The sequence below is a fragment of the Camponotus floridanus genome, unplaced genomic scaffold, assembly GCF_003227725.1.
Source record: "Camponotus floridanus strain SB8 unplaced genomic scaffold, Cflo_v7.5 scaffold8, whole genome shotgun sequence".
Lineage (NCBI taxonomy): Eukaryota > Metazoa > Arthropoda > Insecta > Hymenoptera > Formicidae > Camponotus > Camponotus floridanus.
Genome location: NW_020229849.1, coordinates 2,168,609 through 2,192,031, shown reverse-complemented (window position 1 = coordinate 2,192,031; position 23,423 = coordinate 2,168,609). Strand labels below are relative to the sequence as shown.

Below are 23,423 nucleotides of genomic sequence, written 5' to 3'. Positions count from 1 at the left end.
ATTATATAAAAATTGTTTTCTGCTGCATAAGCACAAATATAAGAAAAAATTTGTGATTTTGTGATTGAAAATCTTAATTTACTTACATATAAATACAATAAATTTACTTATTAATCTTATATATATGTATATACATACATATATACATAAAATTACACACACAAATCTAATTTTCAAATATGGTAACTTTGCTAAAATACTACTCTGTAATCTTTACTTCCATATACAATATACAAAGAAATATATAAAAATTTTAAAAGAAATTATTTTTTCTTTACCTCTGTTCCAAGAAAACTCTATAATTATTTTGTAGTTTACTATATATCGATATATAGTAACAAAATTGTTACTATATAAAGAAAAACTTAAATCGATTCTTTTTTTGCTCTATAGTACATATATATGAAAATGATAAAAGCAGTATCCAAATTAAAGGACACAATAAAAAAACATATGATACATTTTAGAATATTTATTTTAATTCAATAATGAAAAAGTTACTGAAGAGCTTTTCCACGGCCAAAACCACCACGGAATTCAAGATCACCGGTACCTGCACCTACATCAGCCTTCTTGTCACCAGCGCCTGGAGGACCACCCGGACCTCGTCTATATCCTGCGCGATCTTCCGTTGGTCTCGATCCCTCGCTCCTAGTCGCGGCAGGTCTTGGCCTCGTGGTTTCAGATCTCGGTTGCTTCTTGAGAGTCGACGGCACAATTTCAGGCGGTAGGTGCAAGTATCCGCGCAAGTATTCAATACCATCATTTGTAAGATACCAGTAGAAATGCCTCCAGGCAAATTGCTCCTTCACATATCCTCTAGATTTTAAAGACTAAAAGATACATAAATTGAAAAATATTCTTAGCTCATAAGATATTATTTTATGCAATACAAAAGAAGTATTGAAGACTATTACCTGCATAGCCTTAATGACTTGAAGATTGGGAATATTTTCTAATTCTGGATGCTTTGACGCATGATAATCCTTTTTTGCCACCATAACTCCCTCTTTGAAAAGGTATTCATAGATAGCCACACGATTCTTTTTTGGCATCAACATCCTATGGAACAATAAAATAGAAATAAAATCTATGTCAATAAGTAATTAATATTAAAAATATACTATTAACACAAATAGAAAAAAATAGATAAGTCAAATATAATCTTTCCTGTTTCTTCTTTATTGGTATAATATAGCATTATACTTTCCCTTCTATTGAAAAAAGAATGCTAATTCGAATACTTAAATAAGGTTATGTATGTACCGCAATTAAAGATACATATATTGTATAAAATATAATAAATATTATAATGTATCGAAATAACATTTTGAAGAACTATATAATCATATGAATTATAAAAAATAGAGAAATTACAACTTGTATATTTATACAGAAGTAAAAAATGAATACACACATGTCACATTCATAAATAAGCTACGTAATAATATATAAAGTTATTAAAACATAAACAACATACTTGATATTGGAAAGATTCTAGATTTCGACGAATTTTCTATTTTTTTATAATTCTCACAGAGAAGTAGGATTAAGATGGATATTACTGCAAACTCAACATACTTGATAGTTTCAGAATACGCCTTGCATCGAAAAGAAAGATAGAAATAGTTCGTTTTGTTTCCCTCGCGACAATATCGATCTGTACCATGTGTCGATATCTCGAATTAGGATGTATATGTCAAGAGTTTGTTAGACGTACCGATTGGTGGAATTTGACCAATCAGGACAATGGAACTAAAATGTCTTCCTCCTAATTGATCAATTTTCCATTTTCATTACATGTCGCGAATTGAAGACTTCAATGGAAACTAAATCAAAAGCGCAAGATAAAGGCAGCTCTAAATATGTACATTCTATGTCTAGACGAAAATTGAGTTTATATATATATAAAATTTTAGGATTAATATTTAATATCAATTTATAAATATTTAAAAAAATGTAATTTATAATTTTTAATATGAATCCAAATTTGTTGCACTCATACTTGAATATGCATTTTGTGCATTAAAAATTCTAATCACATGCATTTGCATAAAAATTGGAAATATTATACATGAAATTAAACAAATGTTTATATACAATGATTAAATAATTATCAAAATTAGATATTTTAATTATATTTAACTGCTACTTTTACATTATTAGTCTGAGCTTTCTTATCAAAATTCAACTCCTCTATTGTATCTTCATTATAAATTTTTAGTGTATTAGTAAAACTTCTTTTTTTATGTTTCTTTCTTGTATCTGATTTTAAGCAAGTTTTGTGTCCTTCAAAAACAGGCCACTTATGTTTTTCCTTTAAATATTCTGCTGCTATTTGGATACTTTCCATTTTTGCCATTGCACTCCTATAAATACAAATATTACACATGTATTGTGATTTAAGACAAAATTCCAATATATATAGTTTTAGTATTAAAAATTTAATAAAATTAGTTAAATAAATTATACCAACCTAAAATCTTTATTATAAGCTTTTAATAAAGTAACTTGGACACATCCTGGAAGAGCACCTTTTATTTCATCTGATTTTATACCAATTGGTACATTCGAGACAAATATTCTGTGCAAATATATAACAAAATATTAATGTCTACAAATTCTATCTACAAATTAAGTTATGATTTAAGTGAAAATAACATTCTTACGTTTGTGTCACTTTAATATCTGGTTTGATTTCAGGGATAAAAACTTTCTTTTTTTTTATCTTCATGGTTTTTTCTCTAAATTCAAGAGCACGTAATGGCTGAATAACAATTCGCTTGCCATTAATTGTTTTGCCCTTTGCAGATTTATAATTCATTATTTTTTCCTCCATGCTGGAGAATACAACATGACATGATCTACTGGATTGTCGTGGTAATTTTACATAAAAATTACCCGTAAACAAACATTCAATATCTTTTCTATCTTTTATTACGTGAGGAAGATGCACACGCAATGTTCGTTCTCTTCGCTTTTTCAATTGAGATAACTGCATGATCTAAAAATCACCGTATATATTGTTTCATATAATTGAGATTTTTCACTTACATTTGAAAATTACAAAACTGAAAGAAAATAAATATGAATGCACAATATACATACGTAATCAAAAATGTAAAAGGTAAAAAGTTGTGTTCAGGATTAATTCAATATCTCTATTTGTATAAAAATTTATAATATGCTTCTTTTTTCTTTCTTTAAAAACAACACATGGCAATATTGAGTAATATTATTAAAATTATAGGTTATAATTATATTTTATATAAAAGTAGAGTTATGCGCGCACATTTACACACACAATTGATAGGGAGCGTCCCGTTTAGCCACGTTGTGATTGGCCAATTATATCGATCTGTGCTTAGGATAACCAGTAACGATTGACCAATCAGAGAGTTCTATTTTAAATTAGCCAATTGGCGACGCGATCAATCGGCTGCCACCCATTTAATTATAATATAAATTGTAATAGAATTATAACATTAATTAAAAATAAAATACATAGATTAAATAATTACTTTATATTTTATACAATGCAAAATTAAAAATATTAAGATCTCTCTAATAATAATATAAAAAGTATCGAAAAATGTTCGGACGTCGCCCCAGCAAGAAAACAGTGAGACACAATGCTATACGATTGGCCACTGAATAGAGAATTTTTAAAGTTCCGAAAATCTTTCTATCTGATGGCCAATCATGTGACAGTGTTTATAAATAGTGTGTTTATTTGTGTTTCTTACTGGAGAGCTCTCTATTAGTGGCTTGGCAACTCTGTTTTCCAGTCATTCGACTCCAGTCGATTGAGGTGATCAGTTTATCGTGATCTTGCGCCATTGATCCTTCTAATTACTCTTTTTACTCGTAATATATTAAATACTGAACAATTCTTCTTTATTGCTATTAATAGATATATTATAAAAAATGGTAAGCCCCTTCAATATTATATATTATATTGATTTAGATATGAAAACTGTATAGATTAGATATTATCATATCTGATTAAAATTTATCTTTAGAGTTTCACCTTTGCATGACCTTCATTTAGAAAATGATGTTCCATATTAATTCCACTTGTCAATAATTTGCACATATATATTTAACATGTTTTTAATTCAAATTCTTTTTCTCATTTTGTTTTATAACATATATGATTTTAAGAAGAACTATATATATACAGATATAGTAAAATATATGTATGTATATATATATATATATATATATATATATATATATATATAAATGAATAAATAAAATTTATTTATTTATATATATATATATATATATATATATATATATACGTTTTTATAAAATGTATTATTTTAATGTATATATATGTATATGTATAAATTAAAATAATACATTTTATAAAAACATGTTTATATTTGAATATTAAAATAGAAAATTAAAATTTATTAATATAAGTGTTATATATATTTTTATTAGTATCTTTTAGAAATAAATGATTGTAAGATATACCATGTCACATCAAATAAATTTTAATTTAAACAGTTGCAACCAAAAATCTATACTTTGTAATATTAAAGATATAATACTAAAAATATGTATTGGAATAGAGATAATTATTAATATATATTATAATATATAATTTTGTAAAATATAATAATTATATTATGTATTAATATTATACCTATAATATTAATACATAATATAATTATTATATTTTACAAAATTATATATTATGATGATATGTAATATAACTGTATATTAGTTCTAGTATATAATATAATCATTATTATTACAAATTTTATTTTAGGCGGAACCTATAGATGTTGTGGTGACTGGTGCTGCTGGACAGATTGCCTATTCTTTATTGTATCAAATTGCAGCTGGTACAATTTTTGGCCCACAACAGCCTATTAATTTACGATTATTAGATATTCCACCTATGTTGAAAGTATTGGATGGTGTAGTTATGGAACTAGAGGATTTAGCACTTCCTCTGTTACGAGGTAAACAATAAAACATTTATATAATTACTCAACTTTTATAAATTGTTATAAATCTTGTTTAATGCTTATTACTCATTTATACGAATCAAATTAAGCATACAAATTGTAAATTATGTGTATAAGTAATTTAATAATAGTAATTTAACATATTTAAACAACTATGTATCTTAAAAAAGAAAAATTTTTATTATTGCAAATGCGACAATTTTTTTAATTACAAAAAATTTTTATCATTTTTTTGAGAGATAAATTGATATGAAAATATTTTCAACATTTCAATGAATGGTTGAGAGTATAAGTTTAGAATATGTATTATTGCCAAATGTGTGCTATTTATATTCCAATAGCATTATATAATTATACACAAAAATATATTAATTTAAATTTGTAGAGGTTTTGCCAACAGCTGAACCAGCAAAGGCTTTTAATAATGTGGCAGCTGCTTTCTTAGTTGGCGCAATGCCCAGAAAAGAAGGAATGGAACGTAAAGATCTTTTGGCTGCAAATGTAGAAATTTTCAAGGTACAAGGCGAAGCATTAGATAAATATGCTCGTAAGGATGTTAAGGTGTTAGTTGTAGGTAATCCTGCTAACACTAATGCGATTATTTGTTCGCATTATGCACCATCTATTCCAAAAGAAAATTTTACTGCAATGACTAGATTGGATCAGAATAGAGCTCAGGCAACATTAGCCGCAAAATTAAATGTGCAGGTATAATACATCTACATACACACACACACACACACACACACACTTATACTTACTATTCACTCCTTAACTAATTTCTTTTTTTACACTATTAAAATTCCTGAAATGGTTTTAAAATATACAGAATTTGATTATACATGCTTATGTATTTTTTTCTTATATTTAACATTTTTTATTTTTATTTATAATCAATGTAAAAAATATATTTAATCTATTACTATATATATTGTTTTACAGCACATTGTGTAAATTTATATAATTATTATTACTTAATTTTAAATCAACAGGTTGATAAAATCAAGAATGTCATTATTTGGGGTAATCATAGCTCTACGCAATATCCTGATGCAGCACATGCAACTGTAACACTTTCATCTGGTGTGAAACCAGTACCATCTGAGATTAATGATGATGAATGGTTGAATAATATCTTTGTATCAACGATTCAAAAACGCGGAGCTGCAGTAATAGCTGCTAGAAAAATGTCCTCTGCCATGTCTGCTGCTAAAGCTGCTGGAGATCATATGAGAGACTGGTGGTTTGGTACTAAACCTGGAGAATGGGTCAGCATGGGTGTTGTATCTGATGGAAGTTATGGAATTCCAAAAGATGTTGTATTTTCCTTCCCTGTCATTATTAAGGACAAACACTATGAAATTGTGCAAGTAAGTCATTTCATGAAATATTTAATCCTAAATATACATAAAAGAAATAAATAGTAACATATATAAAGTAACACCCTTCCCTTTATATTTTTTATCTTTAGACTTTTAAAAATCTTAAAATTTTATGTATTATTAAGATTTGTATTTTCATACAAGCAGTAATAATGTTCTTTTCCAAAGATTTTTCTATAATAGTGACTAATTTAAATCATCAATGATTAAAAGTAAATATAAAAATTTTAAGAAAATTATAAAAATAGAAGAAAGTAACAAAAAGATTGTATTTTACAAATTTTATTTTTTTCAGAATCTTCCAATTAGTGACTTTGCAAAATCAAAGCTAGATATCACATCTAAAGAATTAGAGGAAGAACGTGCTGAGGCAAACAATGTGTTGAAAAAGTGACTAGTAGCGTCAGTGCAAAATAATGAAATAAAAAAAGAATTTGTGTTAGCAAAATTATAAAAAAAAAGTTATTAATAATGCTACACAGATAAATACACACACACACACACATACAATATAAAACACATATATAAAACAAATGTCTCAAAATTTGTAAAAATATTGCGACATAAAGTCGCGAAAATATAAATGTTAAATATGATTTTACGTTTGAAACAGTAGATTTCCTGGGATATAGAAATTTAAAGTTTGATAATGAACTTTAAATTCTCTATTTGCGAATCGCGCAACAAGAGATTGGACGTCAATATATTGCTGCAATACTTTTGTATTTGCATACATTTTAGATCACTGTATAATGTGTGTAATTCAATGTAAATATTATATGTAACAATTTAAATAGAAGGTAACTGGAAGTCTTAAATGTGTGGATTAATGGATTATCAATTGTGAAATATAAATGCTATGTTCATTATCATAGATTGCATATGCAGGTCATTGACATACATATATGTATATATAATCTATAGACTTTATAAAACTTATAATAAAAGTATATTGGAAAATGTATTTAATAGCACTTTTTTTGTTTTTATTCACCTCTCCCAGGAGAATAATTTATTTTACAGTAATGGTAATTTTTAATATCAATATCGTTATATTCAATTTTTCTCACATACATTTATATTATTTTCATGTATCTTATTTTCTATTATTACATTTCGAGCTTTTTTTCTATTATTGTAATTATCGCGTGAGCACACGCATTAAGTAGCATATTATACACAAAGATGTTTTATTTATTCAATCTTGGTAACATTTTCAGTAAAATATTGCAACTTTTTTTCATTTCATTTAAAGATATTTTTGTTTCTTTAAAAGTTAAAGACGTTACATAAATATTCAGTTAAGAAGCAGATATTTAGAAGCTGTGAACATTGGTCTAGGTACTACAAAACATCTTTTTCAATATCATTAATGAAAAATTAATATTTTGCAAATGTCAATTTTGATTTACATTATTGCGTAAATATTTATATTAAGTTATTTGTTTGTGTAATATGCATATAAGTATTCTCTTAATAAAGAAAATAGAAATTTTCGTAAAATTATCTTTTATACAATAAACAATAACACACACATTTCTAATCTTCAAGATTAATATTTCAATGAATATTGATTTATAAATGAGGAACTTTCGAGTTTTTCTTGCATGAAAACAGTAAATATATTTGAAACACACTTGCAAAAAACGAGTGTTATGAAAAAGTTAAATTTTATGGATAATTTTCAAATTGTGGCCAAATTTTCTAACAGTTTATACAATCAAATAACTAAAACATATTTTCAAATATCTTTTAAATATTTCAATTGTTATACAACACGCATACACATACAACGCACACATCCATACATATACGCACACATTTAAACAAATTGTTTTTTACTTACATTGTACAAGAAAATAATACATCTGTCAAATTATTATTAATGTAATATATATCAACAACCAATGTTTGTAGAAATCCGATTAATCGTAGTTTGCAAATTGTAAATTCAATGATATATATAATAAAATAAAAAAGGATATTCTAATATAATTCACAGCAGGATTACATTATAAATATGTATATATCATATTTTGTCTTATCTATTATATATGTTATATACACACACACATACATACATATATATGTATATATATGTATACGCATATATGAAATATTATAAAGATCAACATACAGAAAATTATGATTTTAAGAGAGCATCGGATCAAGCATTGGATGATGGATATATCATGGATGTATCACGACTATTTAGTAATCACGGATATTTACTGAAATAGCGCAATACATTTATGGATAAATAAATTTTTCTCAAAAACAAAAACAATTTTGGTATATGAGTAATTACTTTACATTTAAATTTACAAAAAAAAATGTAAGATAACAAATAGCTGAAACGAGGAGCTATAATATATATATCCAATGTTTGTGACTATGTTTTCAAATAATCTGTTTTATAGCAACATCCATAATTGTAAGCACTAACTTAAAATGTTGTATAAAAATCGCAAGTTTACACCTAATTTAGTTACAATAACCGATATTGTAATTAATATTATAACAGCAGCTTGAAGTATTTACACAATGTATTAAGTTAATAGTCACATCAAATAATGGATGTTATTGTAAATCAGATTAGTAGGAATAATCATTTCTAGAGAATATGTATACAAGTATTTCTTCAAAAATAAAGTTTCCGTCCCTGATTACTAAAAGTTGTTATCTGCTTATTATATATACTATATAGTTCATACAAAAAAAATAAAATTATTATTAGAAGGCCGTACTTTCTCTCTTTCTCTCGCTCTCTCGCTCTCTCTCTCTCTCTCGTTTCTACATACACGTATCAATCCGCGCTAAATTATAATATTTATTTCTTCGCATTATCTATGAATAATTTGAATCTTGGGTAAGAAAAATTAAATTTAATTCAAATGAAATCCTCTTTCTCGGGTAGCAGCCAAAAGTCTTTCTTTTAGAATTTCCTCGGTAGGATATTCTGGTAATTTTAAATAATGAACACAGGTGTTAACAGAAGGATAACCACCAGAACCAGCGTCCACTTTCCGTACGACAGTTAATCTGGGGTGTAAATTACATAAACCTCCTGGAGGTAGAGCCGAACAACCGGTAGCAAATTGTAAGAATGCTTTCCTCTCTGAACCAGTCAATGATAATAGCACGTTGACGAATCTTTGGAAGCCAGGACTGAAAAAAAGTAAATAAAATTTGTTTAAATGGAATAATGTGTGCATGTGTATATGTATGTATGCGCAATATCTATCGTGCACAAATCCGTTAAATCATTATTTATTTCTGAAAATAGTGTAATAGTGTACTGAAAACACGCAGACTATTTTCATAATAAATTTAATCAAAAATAAATATTATCTATGTCTTACCTTTCTTTTGTGTATCCTAGTTTTGGCTCGGTATAATTGAGCAAATCTTCTCTCGTCCATTGCGGATTCTGTTCTCCGCAAAGCATTGCCCGCATTTCCTCTGGACTAAAAACATGGAGTTTTTCCATCGGAAACACTTTTGAAAAGCCCAATTTGAATGCTTCAAGTTGCCTATAAATTCCCTGATTAAGGCAGTAATTGATGGTAAGATTAGTGTATTCTCTTGCATTTTCTATCGTTACTGCGATATCCGAGCCACCTTTCACTAATTCCACATGATCGTGTTGAAAAACTTTCGAACTTAGTGAATATGTCATAGTTAATGTTAAATCCTCAATAGCCACTGAAGTACCCGATGGATGAGTAATGTATAATGACATTTCTTCATCAGTGGAATTTACACCATCCGAAAAAGTTCTATCACGTTTAGCAATTGCAGTTTGTATCTCTTTCAGAAATTCTCCTCTTACAGGGTCCACCTCAGCAAGATCTTCTATGTCTAGTAAACCAGCGTACCATGGACAAGGCTCTAATGATGAATACGCGACATCCGTTTCCCCCTCTTCTGATATAAAGCTACTTGACATGCTGGATGACATACTGTCTTGTGTAATGCCAGTAAGACCGATTTTTTCATTGACATTATTCGAAATATCACCGCGGCACATTAATTTTAAGAATGGACGGGATAATGGTAGATCTACTAATCTATTATCCTGGAGAACTTTTGCTAAAAAGACTCCTAGGAACCAGAAATATCGAACAGCACGATCGCAGGCTGCTGAATCTTGCGGCAATGGGGCCGGGAATAAACCGCTGGCTCGTGTCACGTAATATCCCGCAGGCCGAATTTTCTCTCCAGGAACACATGTTTGCTCCTCGCTTAAGATCTGCATGCCATTATCATCAGCGGCATCATCACATAACCAAAGACCTAAATCTTTACGTTGCAATTCTGCTGCAACTAATGCGAAAAATTCCAAAGTAGGTCCAAGACCGGTACCTTCTTCTCCTACAAATGCGACTTCAAGTATACTTTTACGACTTGCATGTATCTAGAGAAAAGGACAAAAAAAGAAAAAAAAACATACATTAATATAAAACAAAAATATATTAATATATATGAAAAATGGCTTCTTCCTTTTTTTAAGTATAATTTTTACCTTCAATACTTGTTCCGCCCAATCTAATAACTTCTCTCCTCTAGGTACACTGACTCGTTCATGCTTAAGTCTGCCGACACGAAATTCGTGGCTGTCATCCCGTCGTGGGCTTAAACCCGGAGCTCTTTGTCTTTCAAGGATCGCATCTCGTTGTGTTTGTAACCATACAATAGACCGTGAAGCACCGAAAGCAGTGCAGCTAAAGTAGAGTCGTCTAGTTTCAAAAGGCAACAAAAACGGACAACTCCGTGCAAGTTCCTCGCACCAATTGGGCAATGCACCGGCGGCTAGAGCCAGCGGGTCCTGAATTTGTTGCACGATCTTATTCGTGATTTTCTTGGAGGTAAAGTCATCCGGGTGAAGCCAGTAGGTCGTGTCATTCAAATCTTCCTGTTCTAGTGAAATACCGTCGTCTCGACTGGTGCTCAAAACAAATACATGTCTCAAAAGCTGCAGGACATCCTCCATAGTACATGCGTTTGTACTTTGCGTAAGATTACGAGAGTATAATGTTACAATCGGTGTTGCTCTACCTGATGATTCTTCGTCTCTGGTTTCCTTGTATATTATACTATATATGAAGAAAAACAATCAAGCTTCAGTTTTCTCTATATAATATGTATCTATGTGATTTTTATGATAAATTAACAAAATTTGAACATTACGTGTAGGTTGGTTCCCATATCCTTTTCAATTTTTCTTGACGACTGCCCAATTCAGTTAATTGCATTAGTTCCTGGACCGCTTGAAAAATGCTAGCGTGCGGATCTGAAAGCGGTATTTCAATATCCGGTATACCTGGAAAACCTGGTCCTTTTAATGACAAAGAAAGTCTAGGCATTGGCAATGTGCCTATGCGACTATTAATTTGGGCTTCGCTACCAGGAGGAGGAACTTCCAAATCCGTTGTCTATTATAAAAATATTTTAAAATAATACAACATTTTCACAAGATTAACTTTGTGTTTAATTTACATTACTTGCCTGATTAATGTTTGTCCGGCCAGGGCGTGGATCGAAAGCAGGAATAAGAGCAGAAAATTGACGCTTTAACACAAACTCGTCATCCCATGCACGCCTTTTACTACTCTGTGGTGCTTCTTCTTCCATGAATGCTGCCAAAAGATTGCGGCTTACCATTACTTCTTCGTATTCGCCTTCACAACCATCACCTTCTTCCTCATTTTCTTCATCTTCTTCCTAAAATGTAAAGAATATATTAGTATTATAATAGTAATGTAATTAATATAATGTAATAGTAATTATGACTTGCTCTATATAATTCTTATTTACACTTATTCTTATTTCTCATTCTGTTTATCATATGACTATTATGTTTAGTTGCAAAATGTTGTATAAATGATATCATCAATAAAAAATTGAAATTTAAATACATACATAGGCACAGTAATTTTAAAATAAAAATTAAATTAAAAACGTTAAATTGTGCAAATGTTTTGATCAAATTGGATTAAATTTTTTTAGTGAAATATTGAGACATTAATTATATTGTGCTAATAAAATTTTCTCCTAAAAATTCTTTAAATTTTCCTTACAAAAATTTTCGTCTAAAAAAGAAATTACTTAATTGGTGAGGAATATGCCTATATAATTTGCAAATTTATCTTAAAATCATCTTATATGATAAAATGTTGCATAATTACTTCTTGATCATTTTCTTCATTATCTTCTTCCTCTTCCAGTACACCATCTTCGTCATCTTCTAATTCAGTCAAAAGCGTAGGTCCGCCGGTAGTGCGACCTCCACCAGCGCTAGAAGTTGCTACACCTCCGCATGATTCCAAAAAGTCTTCAAGACTCACCTACATAATATAATATCCATATCAAAATGAAGAAAAAATCTTCAAGAGAGAACATTTTAATAGGAAACACATATTTAGATAAAAAAGAAAAAAATTTTTTTAAATGAAAATTTTACCTGCTCGCTATCACTACTTGTACTAGTTAGAGACATAGTAAGCGCTTGTCCTAAGCCTGGTCCGGTTGTTGTGGTGACACCACTACCAGCTACTTGTCCACTACTCGTCAAGCTTGGATAACTTTGCGCCGTACTAAGTAAACCACCGGGAAAATTTGGACTGAGCGCCAATCGTACGAGACTAGACACAGAATTTGGTCCTCGTGGATTAGAACTCGTACTAGAATTTGAAGCAAGATGTTGTCCACCTGTAGGTCCTACAAATTGTATTTTTTCTTTGAAACATTTATATTGTTTACCATGAAAGAAATGTAATATTTAATAAGAATTTTGCAAGAGGTATATCATTTTTATTACACATAATGTATATAAGTAATGTAAATAATATATATAATGTATATACGAATATATTTAAGAAATATTTTTAGTGTAACACATTCACAGAAAAATATATATGTTATTGTAAATATAATTTGATAATTTGTAAATATAATACATTAAGCATATTCGTTAATATATAATAATCTAATTTAAAACAAACCTAATGTTCGTCTTCGCGCCATTGCAGCGAAAGTCTCCAATAAACCAGTAGCAGCTGTTGATTCCAAGGTATTGTTAGCATCGGAACAAGCGAGATTAGGCACAGATACCGACATGGGATTGGTAACCACAACAGGACAATTACCCGTTGTATTTTGTGTAGATGAGCTAGCTTCTTTCTCTCGAGTAATACAGTCTTTAGCAACTAATCCGAAAGAAATGTATGGAATTTTTACATATACTATCAGCAAGAGGAAAGGAAATTAATGTACAATCACGAATTAAAGTGCGATCGTGTATCTTCCACATACAAACATAATGAGATTTAAGTATAGTTACAATTATGATATAAATAAAATTTGACACATATCTGATTTAAATATAAGCATTATAGCAGTGAAACATGTATTATCGCAATAAAAAAGTTATATCGTACCATCTGCGATTCCAGTAGGATGATGCCTTGGTACAGATTTGATTCTTAATGAGTTTTCATCCGACTCGCCAGAAACACTGATTCTAACGGGAACTAAACCAAGTAATTCACCACTCAGAAAACTATTAGTATTGTTGCGTAATCTGTCAGCTCCCTCTCTCATACGATCCAGAACCTCAGCAGTTTCCAAACTCAATAAGCCTCCACTAGCCTATATTACATTATGTATACATTAGAATCATATTTCAATTTATATTTTCAGAGTGTCTATTCACACAAAAAATTGTAAAAAATTCCCTGATTTTCAGAATATTTTTATTCAAAATTTCAGTAAAGAAAATATTTTAAAGATATTTTAATGCAAATTTCTAAAATAAATTTTTTTATTGTATACATTTTCCAATGTTTTTCACTTATACAAAGCAAAAATACAAAGCCATTTTAATTTCAAATATTAGATTTGCAAATGTACTGAAAAAAGTTGAATAGCTTTCGTAAAATAAAAATTTTGAACATAATATTTTTTTTACACTAAAAATTGCAATAATGTAATGTGAATATGTATTTCATATTCAATATTTTATTAAGACCTATTAAATATATAAACAGAAATAATATATTTATAATGTATTTTAAACACATAATTCACATATTAGCAGATTGCTGATTGCTTATAATGTAAAAGCAAAATTTAAAAAAAAATTTCCTAAATCCCAAAATTTCATATAAGAGATCCTTGATTTTTTTAAATACAAAAGAAATCCCTGAGAATTTCAGATTTTCCATATTTTTTCAGAGAGTAGACACTTTGATTTGAAATAAAGATAGTAGAAAATTAGTAGTTGTAAAAAATTAATTATTTATAATTGTTACCTTATTGCCTCTTATAGTAGCAAAAAGTGGTTTCGAACTGGATGCTCGATTACTAGTACTGTTAACCGGGCAATCTGTGTTAAGGGTAAGACTTTCAACGATAGTAGCTAAATCACTAGTAACGGCTGTATCTGGCCTGGGATGCAATACAACCGAAAGTTCGCCTGTCGAGTTTGCTCCACTCTCACCAGTTACGGCAACCACTGCTTCGGCACGTGCCACTGATAATACACTTTCGGCTATTGATTCGGCAGCTTGCTGTTTGTAAAAATATCAAAAGAAACGAATCTCATGTATTATATTAATTATATTTCGCTTTATATGAAAATTTTAATTTTACTAATTAAATTCTAAAATATCCTAAAATTTTTTATTCTACAATATATATGCAATAAATGAATAAAAAAATCTTACCTTTGCCGCAAGATTATCCGCACTTGCAGCTTGATCGGTGGAAGCTACTGAACTACGCATAGCAGTATCAGTGCAATCGGGTAAACTAGGAGTGCTATTTGATTTCCGACCAGTTAAAACTCCTCCACCATTTTTACACTTCACGGAGCTGTCTGTCTCAAGACTGGTGCCGACTAATCTAAGATCATATTTTCCTTCTGCACCCATTCTGTAGGAATTTGATCCACCGTGATCCCAGGTTACATCTATCCATCCATTATGTAATTCTCCTGTAACTGTGCCTTCACCTGTAAAATATCAAGATAACTAATTTAGTTCTTTACAATTCTATAATTTAGTTTAATATAATTGTTTACCGTTAAACGCAAATATTAATCACACATCTGTTAATACAGATGTATCGATCTATTTGTTCTAAACATACATTTAGCATTCAAGTTAATATTCACACATACCTGGCGGTACGCCGTCTTGATCCCTCCACTTCCAATCTAAACCTCTAGCCACTCTAACTCCCGCAACTAAATGTTTAAGGACTTGTGTTTTAATAAATCTTCTTTGTTTCCGTACACCGGCTTCGGCTTCCTTAGCTGCACGACCTAAATCTTCGCATACTCCAGTAACTTCTCCGTAAACTTCAAAACCAGACACAGATAGATAATGCGTTTGTCCAGAAGCATTCTTTCCAATTTGTTGTAAACGTAAGTGCCGCCAGCCTTGTGTTTCTTCACTCGGTGGGTCTAATGTCCAGGTAGCTGTACTACCCGGTTCGTTTAAAGAACAATCATCTACATGAGCATATAATGTTGTCCACGTAACGCCGTCCTTCGACGCTTGAAACATCCAATTCCTTAAAGCACTTCTACCATATCCTCTCGCATGTCTTAAGGTATAAGCGTTAGGAATTATCCAAACTCCAAGATCAATTGAAAACCATGCGCGTTTGTCATCATTAGTGTGACAATTCAATGCCGATGGATCACGGCTAAGTATATCCTCAAGATGGCCATATGGCAAATTTCTTCCATCGCTCGACGTAATGACAACTAAACCATATTGACCCGGGTTTACCCATTCGGGACAAGTTTTAGCATTTGTACCGATCCAATATAGCAAACCATTCTCGTCAAAATCATGTTGATATTTGAATATTATTTTATTTTCTTCCTTTAATTTTTTTACGAATGTAAATGTAGATCTATCATGATCGTGCCATTGCTTAGCTACCATTTTTAATAAATGATTTTCTAATTGTTGTATCGTACTCAAAGGTTCCATTTTTAAGCTACGACCAGATCGATCTATTAACGCGCTTTCACCAGAAGCCTTTTCCAGTCGAAAGCGTAATCTCCTCGTTAAAATCTGTGTAAAAATGAAATTGAATTTAAAAATCTACAGAAAATAATATATAACAAAATTACACGCGTAGAAAAATTATACGTGCAGTGATACACTGCGAGGTATACCTGTAAACCATAGCCTGATCCAGGTGTGTCATATAAGTATACGGGTAATTTTTCTATCGATTCTAGCACTGAAACCAACTTGTGGACTAAAATTTTAGCGGAATTATGCTCCTTATCTTTATCTTTTGTTTGAAAACAGCTATTAAACACAGTTATCCTTTGCATCCTAAGTTTAGTCGCCCTTAATGTTGGTGGTGAAGGTCCAGGAGGCGCAGCCAACAAAACGAGTAATGCTTGCACAAGACCGCTAGAGTGTAATTCGTATGCGGATACCCGACCTTCTTCATTTAATAATATTTTAAGTTGCTCTAGTGCAGATTGTAATACATTACGCCACTCGCGATTTCCAGATTGTTGTTTCTGAGATGCTTTTTCTATTTGACTGACAATGGTACCAAGCTTAGCAACCACACCACGTGGTTGAGCTTGAGCTACTTTAAAATAACGTTCATATATCTCTTGCGCTTGCACTTTGACTTTCTGTTTAATTGCTTCAATTTTAGATCTTAATCTTTTTCCTCTTTTACCAGTCCAGCCTGCTGCAAATTCTGGACCTAAATCATAGAATGTAAAATTTTATAAAGAAATCTTAATAAAAAGAAGTAAGATTAAAATACATGAAGTATAACAATTGAATATTTTTCTCGTACCTAAACTTGTTTCTGCTGTGAAAGAATGCTTGGTACCTCTGTTTGATTCAAAAATAAAACCTGGCAAATCTTCTCTTAAAATAGTTGCCTGTTGTTGGCCATCACTATTATGTATACATAATTCACTTTCCTTCCTACTGGATAATGCCCAATTTCCTACAACCAACCGTGTAGTGCCAGGTCGAGAGAGCACAGGCTGACTTACAAAGTTTACTTTTAGCTGACTACGCGCCCTTTGTAGTTTCTCCAAAAATTCACCACGATTTTCTGTAAATTATGTTATATTATATAATATTTATTAATGTTAAATTAAATACTAAAGAATAGAATGTATGCCATTATGACAGAGAAAAAGAGAGAAAGGGAAAGAGACGAGAAAGATAAAAGATATGCTACAAGTTTATATAACTATAGAAGAAAAGAATGTTGAATGTATGTATATGTGTGTTGTGTATGTGCACATACATATATATATAGTATAATGTGCAAGTTATTACACAAATTAAACATATATGTAACCAACCTTCAGTAGTAAGCGACTCTGTGTTCCTTCCTTTTCCTGTAGGCAGTTAGTAAAACCACAGTTATTCTTTACATAGTTCCCCTCGCAAAAGTTAATCACAAATGAAAAATATAAAATAAAGTGAAAACATATTAAAAATGTAAAAAGATAAAAACAACACTTTGGTAAAAGACAATAGTAGTAAAATCAATAATATATGTGTGCGATTGTACAGTCAAGCATACGTATATGCTTACCCGATGTATCTGTTCCACCTTCTGGACTTCCACTGGAATACATAGTTGCCAATTTGCCGTCAAGAATAAATCTAAACCATCCGTTGCTCCCATTCGATAGTTCTAAAGCCGCTGCATCGGACCAAATGTATAAACAATCACGTCCTCTACATATACACCAGTCTCTCCAATGATACGCTCTACCTATTAATAATTCTTTCGCATCTTCCATTCTTTGATCATCTCCTGATTGATTTGATTCTGTTTCTGGCTCGGGTGTAGTTTCTTGTGGTCCGGCTAAAGCGGCAACTTTGGAAAATACTCCTAAACGTGCGAAATGTTCTAAGAATTCATCTTTGCCTTTAATCATCAAATCCTGTATCATTTGCAGGACGACTAAATGACCGTCTTCATCTTCCTGTTAATATTAGAATACACACAAGTTTTTAAATAGTTTTAAACATAAAGCAAAACAATATCAAAACAATCACAAAACGGATAAGGTAATAAAATTATTTATCTTTCGGAAATATATAAAAAAAGAGGGAGAAGTGCACAATTTACTCTTATTATAAAAAGAAAATTTAAATAAACAAAAAGAAAACATTTTGCAAAACTTGCACATAATAAATACAAGTGTTATATGCATTTTTTTAAAATTACAATTTACGAAAATGTGAATGGATCCCATCAACAACAAACAGGCAGTAGACAAAAATAGACTTAATACTTCGAATTTTATAATAGAGTACAGATTTTCTTTTTCAAAGTATATTTCTTCTTATATTTATCTTTCTCACATTTCAACCGATTTCAGCTGATTAGTTTGTGAATTTTGTATTTTCTCATAAATCTTGCAATAATAATGACACTTATTGCTGCAATTTCTCTCAAGGATGCTATACACTATAAAAAATATCAGAAAAACTATCATTGACTTTATAATTAAGAAACTAATTGCATTGAGACTTTGCGACTAATTATATGCCATTTCTTAAAAAAAAAATAAAATAAATAATCGTACATTAATATAGTTCTACCGAGTAATATATAATATCTTCTACCGAGTAATAATAATATATAATATCCAAGAGACATGCGTGTAATAAGTATGTTAAATTTCACGCTCTTTAAATACGTTATACTTTATGTTAATTATAAACGTACATGTGTAAAATCTCGACGCAATTATTAATTGAATAAAATTAATGGAAGAATTATGAATAGCATGGAAAGGACTAAAAGGTTTTCGCGAGCGATGGAAATATGTAATAGACGTTACCGTCTTATCGAGAATGTAGTTGCAACAAGACTTGCGAGTCGTAAGGCCGAGTAATTTTGGGCCAAACACCTTAAAAGCCGTAGGTGATGATAATGGCGCCTTTATTTCAAGTTCCTGTGAAAAACTTTAATGAATCACTGATATCGCCAATTAATACGATTGTCTCTCTGCCTGCATGCATGTTGGGATCTTTAATCTTTTGTGTAGAAAAATATTCCATATTTAAAAAAAAAATAGAATTTTGTTTCATATATATTATAAATAATAAATGTGCATAGTTTTATCATATGGAATTTTTGTATAGGAAAGAGAAGGGAAGAGATAATTTCTCTCACAGTCAATCAATACACACACAGGATAATCCCTTCAAAATAAGATATATATAGTAAGATATATAAATTTCCATATAGCGTTCTCACTTTATGATATTATGTGTATAAGCATAGTGTAAAGTGAACAATGTTTTTTAATATGAATAAGCACCAAATATTATTGATAAAAATTTAATAAATTAGGTTATCACACTTACCTCATTATCTAAAACATTGGCAATTACTTCTACAAGCATAGCTCCACATCCTCCAGTTCTGTCAGATCTACAGGTTTCTATAAGCAATTCTGGTTGGATATAATGCACCATTTTTCTGATCAAACTTAAACTTGCTTTTCTAACACTTGGTAACATAGTTGACTGAAAGGTTGCACAAAACACTGGCAATAATCTTTTTAGATAAACAGGTGCCATTTCAGGATCTCCTTTAGGCTCTGTAAATTCTTCTATTTCTGTCTCAAGTTTTCTATGTTCTTGACTCGGTGGTAACATCCATTCTCCAGGTGACTGTAAAATGGCTGCAACTTCTCTATGTCCTTCATCGACGCGTTCCCTGGCTTTATCCAAAGGTGTTTTACCATCTTCGTCTCGTAAATCAGGATTAGCACCATGTCTTAGTAGAACTTTGGCAATAGCTGGTCTTCCAAAACAAGCTGCATAGTGTAGACTGGACGATCGCTGACCTTTATTAACATCTGCTCCTCTATCGCATAAAAATTCGACCATCTCTTGTGTACCAAATGCTGAAGCCCAATTGAGCAAAGTTTGCCCAACATCGTCCATAAAATTAACTTCAATCCCACCTGTATCTATTGCCTCTATCAAAGCATCTGTATCTTTCGAGCGTATGCAATCGATTAACTGTCTATGCGATTTCTCTCCAGCACTATCTAAACGTCTCAATCTTGGTAATAGAGGACCAGATGGACCACCAGTAGTGCTACGACCCAGTGCTAATCTACCCTCGAACAGTAAGACTAATAAAAGATCTATCAATCTCATAGAATCAAGAGCGCATCGTTCATCTCCCTTTAGTGCCTTTTCTATCGCGTCTGGTAATTCCGAACGTAAAAGATCGTGCGTAATTGACGGTGATCCTCTACAAAGTGTCGACAAGAGACTAATTATAGTCGAAACAGAAGCACAAGATTTTGGTTCCGGAGCTGGAACTGTGGTTATGGTACTAGATGGTGGAGGTGTTTTTGGATTGCTACAAGTCGCCGTAGTGGATGTGCCAGGACCTGCTGCGTTTGACAACCTAAAAAAGAATTTGCATAAAATAGAATACATTAATATAAATATCAATATAAATAAAAAATATTAATGTAAATAAAAAATCACACACATACCGATATAAAAGTTCAGAAACTAATCCATTTGATGCTAATGGTGCAGGATCTGTTCCCCTTCTGGAGAATCTGTCTGCCAATGATGCAAAGCAACGAAGTGCTCCGTCTGCAACGTGCGCATCCTCGTGTCTGAGTAATACCGATAGAGCCTCGACACAATCGGGTAAAGCTTTATCTTGAGGCTCAACTTTGCCGCATAGACGCGTAACGACTGCCATTGCCGAATGCAATGTGTCCCGATGTACGCGTGCTCCGTGCTCTCGAATGAAGCACAACGCACAAGGTAGACCACCAGCCTCAAATACAGCGCCCGCTTCTCTCGCGCATACAAGTTCTAATACCTGGAAAATATGAAAATAACATTTGATTATATCGCTAATCATATTTTATGCGCAATCTATTTTTATGTTACTTTGAAATCAATTATACCTTTATACATTGTTCTGCCAAATCCCGACTGGCTCTAGAGCCGAGTCCAGCACCAGAAAGTCGACTGCAAATAGCCTTTACTGCGCCTTCCATAGCTACTACTCTGCGTGTACATTCTGCAGAAACATCCAAGTAATATGTAATAGCTCGAGCAGTCACTTCCAACACGCTGTCTGGCACTAATTCGTCCAGAAAAATTCGGCAAAGCGCTGGGAGAAATGTGCGTGGAGGACAACTGTAGAACATAAAATATCCTATGTATCAATACCATAATTTACATATAATCACTTTATTACTTACCATTCAAAGCAACGGTCAACATTATCAGACATAAGTAACAGCATGCACAATTGTTCTAGTGCAATTAACTGCATGTCTCTTTCGTCTCCTTGCCCCATACTGAGCCATTCCAACAAGGTTTCAGGATCGACATCTGCCATCTTGAAAAGAAAAAAAATATATATATATACAAATGATTTTCTTGCATTTAAAAATTTTTTGATGCTAAAAATTATGAAGTTATTTCACAAAAAAAAGTTTAAATTAATATATTTATACAATTATTAATAAATTCATTAAATTAATATAAATATTAATCAAGATATTTGATTTAATTTAATGATTTAACATTAAATTGTAGATACATTTGTATATAATGATTTAACATTAATGATTTAACATTAAATTGTAGATACATTTGTATATATAAATACAGCAAAAATTTTTGGACCATAATGGCTACCTTATAATAAATCCAAATGATAAAAACCATTATAATTATTTTTGATTAGAAATTTAAAAAAAAAGATTTATTAATATATTGATAAATGAATAAATTGAACAATGATTGTAATATTGTAAATAATTTCATATCTATATCATGAAATTTAATCTGTTAAAGAGAGAGAGAGAGAGAGAGAGAGAGAGAGAGAGAGAAAGAGAATTCTATTTTATTCTATTTTATTCTATTTATTATATTCTTTTTATATCACTTACCTTATACTTTGAATATATTTAGCACCAATTGGCTCAACTTTATATTTTGATACTCTGAAAACTATATAAAAAGAATCTTATTAAATTGTGTTTAAATAAATAATCTAAGATATTTATAAGAAAGAGAGCAACTGCCGCATATGTTATCGCAGCTAATGTTAATGTTACAGCTGCTGTTTAATTGTGTGATGAAAATTATAATCTATGCAAACTTGTAGATACAAGCTACATATTTTTTTGTAATTTTAGATTATTTTTAATCACTTTGACGTCTTGTTCTTTATATCTCCTTGGAAATATACGCCAACTTCCCGAATCAAATGCGACAAATAATGAATATCATTACGATATAAATAGAAAAGTCAATTTGATTCGATGAAATAAAGACACGTGATTGTCGTGTATCAATATTTGTGCACAACAGTTATTACGACTCGACCGTAATAAAGGTTGAAAAAAGGTTGGTCGCAACGACTGTAAGATACGAGATGATATGATTAATAGGGTACGTAACCTTTAATATATATGTACTTTTCAATTACTTGTTTTAAAAACAGATAGAGGGATAAGACAAAGAATTCGGAGTATGATTAAAAAATAATGCATTTTAACAGAGATATATACACGGACATACCTACCGTTAAAACGTACCGTTGCATGCAACATTCCATTCTTCGTAATAGGTCAACTCGCCATTCTCTCGCAGACGTGTCGTTTACTAATGCGCGAATACCGATATAGATCGTCTATTTATTTCGCCCGTCAACACAATCTATGCTTTGCATTAGCGGATCGACTTAACAAAGCACTTTCTCACACACTACGAATAATTTTTTCTTTATATCATCGTCGTATACGTCACATATATTTCTCGTCTCTTTTTACATATTCAATGTTTAATTTCGATATAGATTGGAATCATGCAATTCTGGTATGCTTATGAATAGGAAGACGAATTTTCATGTAAAATTGAAAGCCACAGATTACATCATCGACTAATTGTTCTACCTAGAGAGCTTTCTTCATAAGCATAATATCACACGATTGGCTGACGAATAGAATAGTTTTAGGGACTTTAAAATTCTCTATTTG

The 23,423-nt window shown here is 30.8% G+C and overlaps 4 protein-coding genes across 10 annotated transcripts; 1 reads left to right on the top strand and 3 right to left on the bottom strand.

Annotated features, from left to right (window-relative positions):
* Nucleotides 1-457: 457 nt before the first annotated feature.
* LOC105258208 (40S ribosomal protein S10-like) lies at nt 458-1,662 on the bottom strand. 3 transcript variants are annotated; one of them, XM_011269342.3, is made up of 3 exons: nt 1,582-1,662; nt 918-1,062; nt 498-833 (listed from the first exon to the last, which is right to left on the bottom strand). In XM_011269342.3, the coding sequence occupies exons 2-3, from the start codon at nt 1,059-1,061 to the stop codon at nt 498-500; spliced, it is 480 nt and encodes a 159-aa protein (XP_011267644.1). In that variant the 5' UTR covers nt 1,062; nt 1,582-1,662. The 3 variants fall into 3 exon arrangements, with proteins under 3 accessions (XP_025270121.1, XP_011267644.1, XP_011267645.1); XM_011269343.3 differs by having other exon boundaries at nt 1,481-1,626; XM_025414336.1 differs by lacking the exon at nt 1,582-1,662 and having other exon boundaries at nt 458-833; nt 918-1,061.
* Nucleotides 1,663-2,131: 469 nt separating this feature from the next.
* Nucleotides 2,132-3,250, bottom strand: LOC112639643. The gene is made up of 4 exons (XM_025414310.1): nt 3,109-3,250; nt 2,670-3,004; nt 2,477-2,584; nt 2,132-2,369 (listed from the first exon to the last, which is right to left on the bottom strand). The coding sequence occupies exons 2-4, from the start codon at nt 2,999-3,001 to the stop codon at nt 2,132-2,134; spliced, it is 678 nt and encodes a 225-aa protein (XP_025270095.1). The 5' UTR covers nt 3,002-3,004; nt 3,109-3,250.
* A 491-nt stretch (nt 3,251-3,741) lies between these two features.
* LOC105258207 (malate dehydrogenase, cytoplasmic) lies at nt 3,742-7,182 on the top strand. The gene is made up of 5 exons (XM_011269341.3): nt 3,742-3,930; nt 4,781-4,976; nt 5,368-5,690; nt 5,975-6,352; nt 6,660-7,182. The coding sequence occupies exons 1-5, from the start codon at nt 3,928-3,930 to the stop codon at nt 6,756-6,758; spliced, it is 999 nt and encodes a 332-aa protein (XP_011267643.2). The 5' UTR covers nt 3,742-3,927; the 3' UTR covers nt 6,759-7,182.
* Nucleotides 7,183-8,478: 1,296 nt separating this feature from the next.
* On the bottom strand, nt 8,479-23,216 carry LOC105258206 (E3 ubiquitin-protein ligase HECTD1). Of its 5 annotated transcripts, none has more exons than XM_011269335.3 (23): nt 22,970-23,216; nt 22,332-22,392; nt 21,636-21,775; nt 21,336-21,570; nt 20,907-21,247; nt 19,756-20,815; nt 19,227-19,340; nt 17,966-18,362; nt 17,730-17,765; nt 17,207-17,473; nt 16,557-17,110; nt 15,546-16,452; nt 15,091-15,377; nt 14,677-14,934; nt 13,804-14,014; nt 13,369-13,572; nt 12,828-13,084; nt 12,553-12,711; nt 11,873-12,088; nt 11,555-11,799; nt 10,890-11,460; nt 9,727-10,781; nt 8,479-9,532 (listed from the first exon to the last, which is right to left on the bottom strand). In XM_011269335.3, exons 3-23 carry the CDS (start codon nt 21,773-21,775, stop codon nt 9,250-9,252), a joined length of 7,797 nt encoding a protein of 2,598 aa, XP_011267637.1. In that variant the 5' UTR covers nt 22,332-22,392; nt 22,970-23,216; the 3' UTR covers nt 8,479-9,249. The 5 variants fall into 5 exon arrangements, with proteins under 5 accessions (XP_011267637.1, XP_025269993.1, XP_011267642.1 ...); XM_025414208.1 differs by having other exon boundaries at nt 22,983-23,216; XM_011269340.3 differs by lacking the exon at nt 13,369-13,572.
* Between the last annotated feature and the right edge of the window lie 207 nt (nt 23,217-23,423).

Bases quoted from the DNA above. Each gene is read 5' to 3' on its own strand.
- LOC105258208 (XM_011269342.3), bottom strand. From the start codon at position 1,061: ATGTTGATGCCAAAAAAGAATCGTGTGGCTATCTATGAATACCTTTTC. The intron at 834-917 runs GTAATAGTCTTC...TGTATCTTTTAG, and splicing joins AAGTCATTAAGGCTATGCAG to TCTTTAAAATCTAGAGGATA.
- LOC112639643 (XM_025414310.1), bottom strand. From the start codon at position 3,001: ATGCAGTTATCTCAATTGAAAAAGCGAAGAGAACGAACATTGCGTGTG. The intron at 2,585-2,669 runs GTAAGAATGTTA...ATATTTGCACAG, and splicing joins GATATTAAAGTGACACAAAC to AATATTTGTCTCGAATGTAC. The intron at 2,370-2,476 runs GTTGGTATAATT...TTGTATTTATAG, and splicing joins GCTTATAATAAAGATTTTAG to GAGTGCAATGGCAAAAATGG.
- LOC105258207 (XM_011269341.3), top strand. The intron at 4,977-5,367 runs GTAAACAATAAA...TTAAATTTGTAG, and splicing joins AGCACTTCCTCTGTTACGAG to AGGTTTTGCCAACAGCTGAA. The intron at 5,691-5,974 runs GTATAATACATC...TTAAATCAACAG, and splicing joins CCGCAAAATTAAATGTGCAG to GTTGATAAAATCAAGAATGT.
- LOC105258206 (XM_011269335.3), bottom strand. From the start codon at position 21,775: ATGGCAGATGTCGATCCTGAAACCTTGTTGGAATGGCTCAGTATGGGG. The intron at 13,573-13,803 runs GTACGATATAAC...CTTTCGGATTAG, and splicing joins TCCTACTGGAATCGCAGATG to TTGCTAAAGACTGTATTACT. The intron at 12,712-12,827 runs GTAAAATTTTCA...TATATTATGTAG, and splicing joins CAAGTAGTGATAGCGAGCAG to GTGAGTCTTGAAGACTTTTT.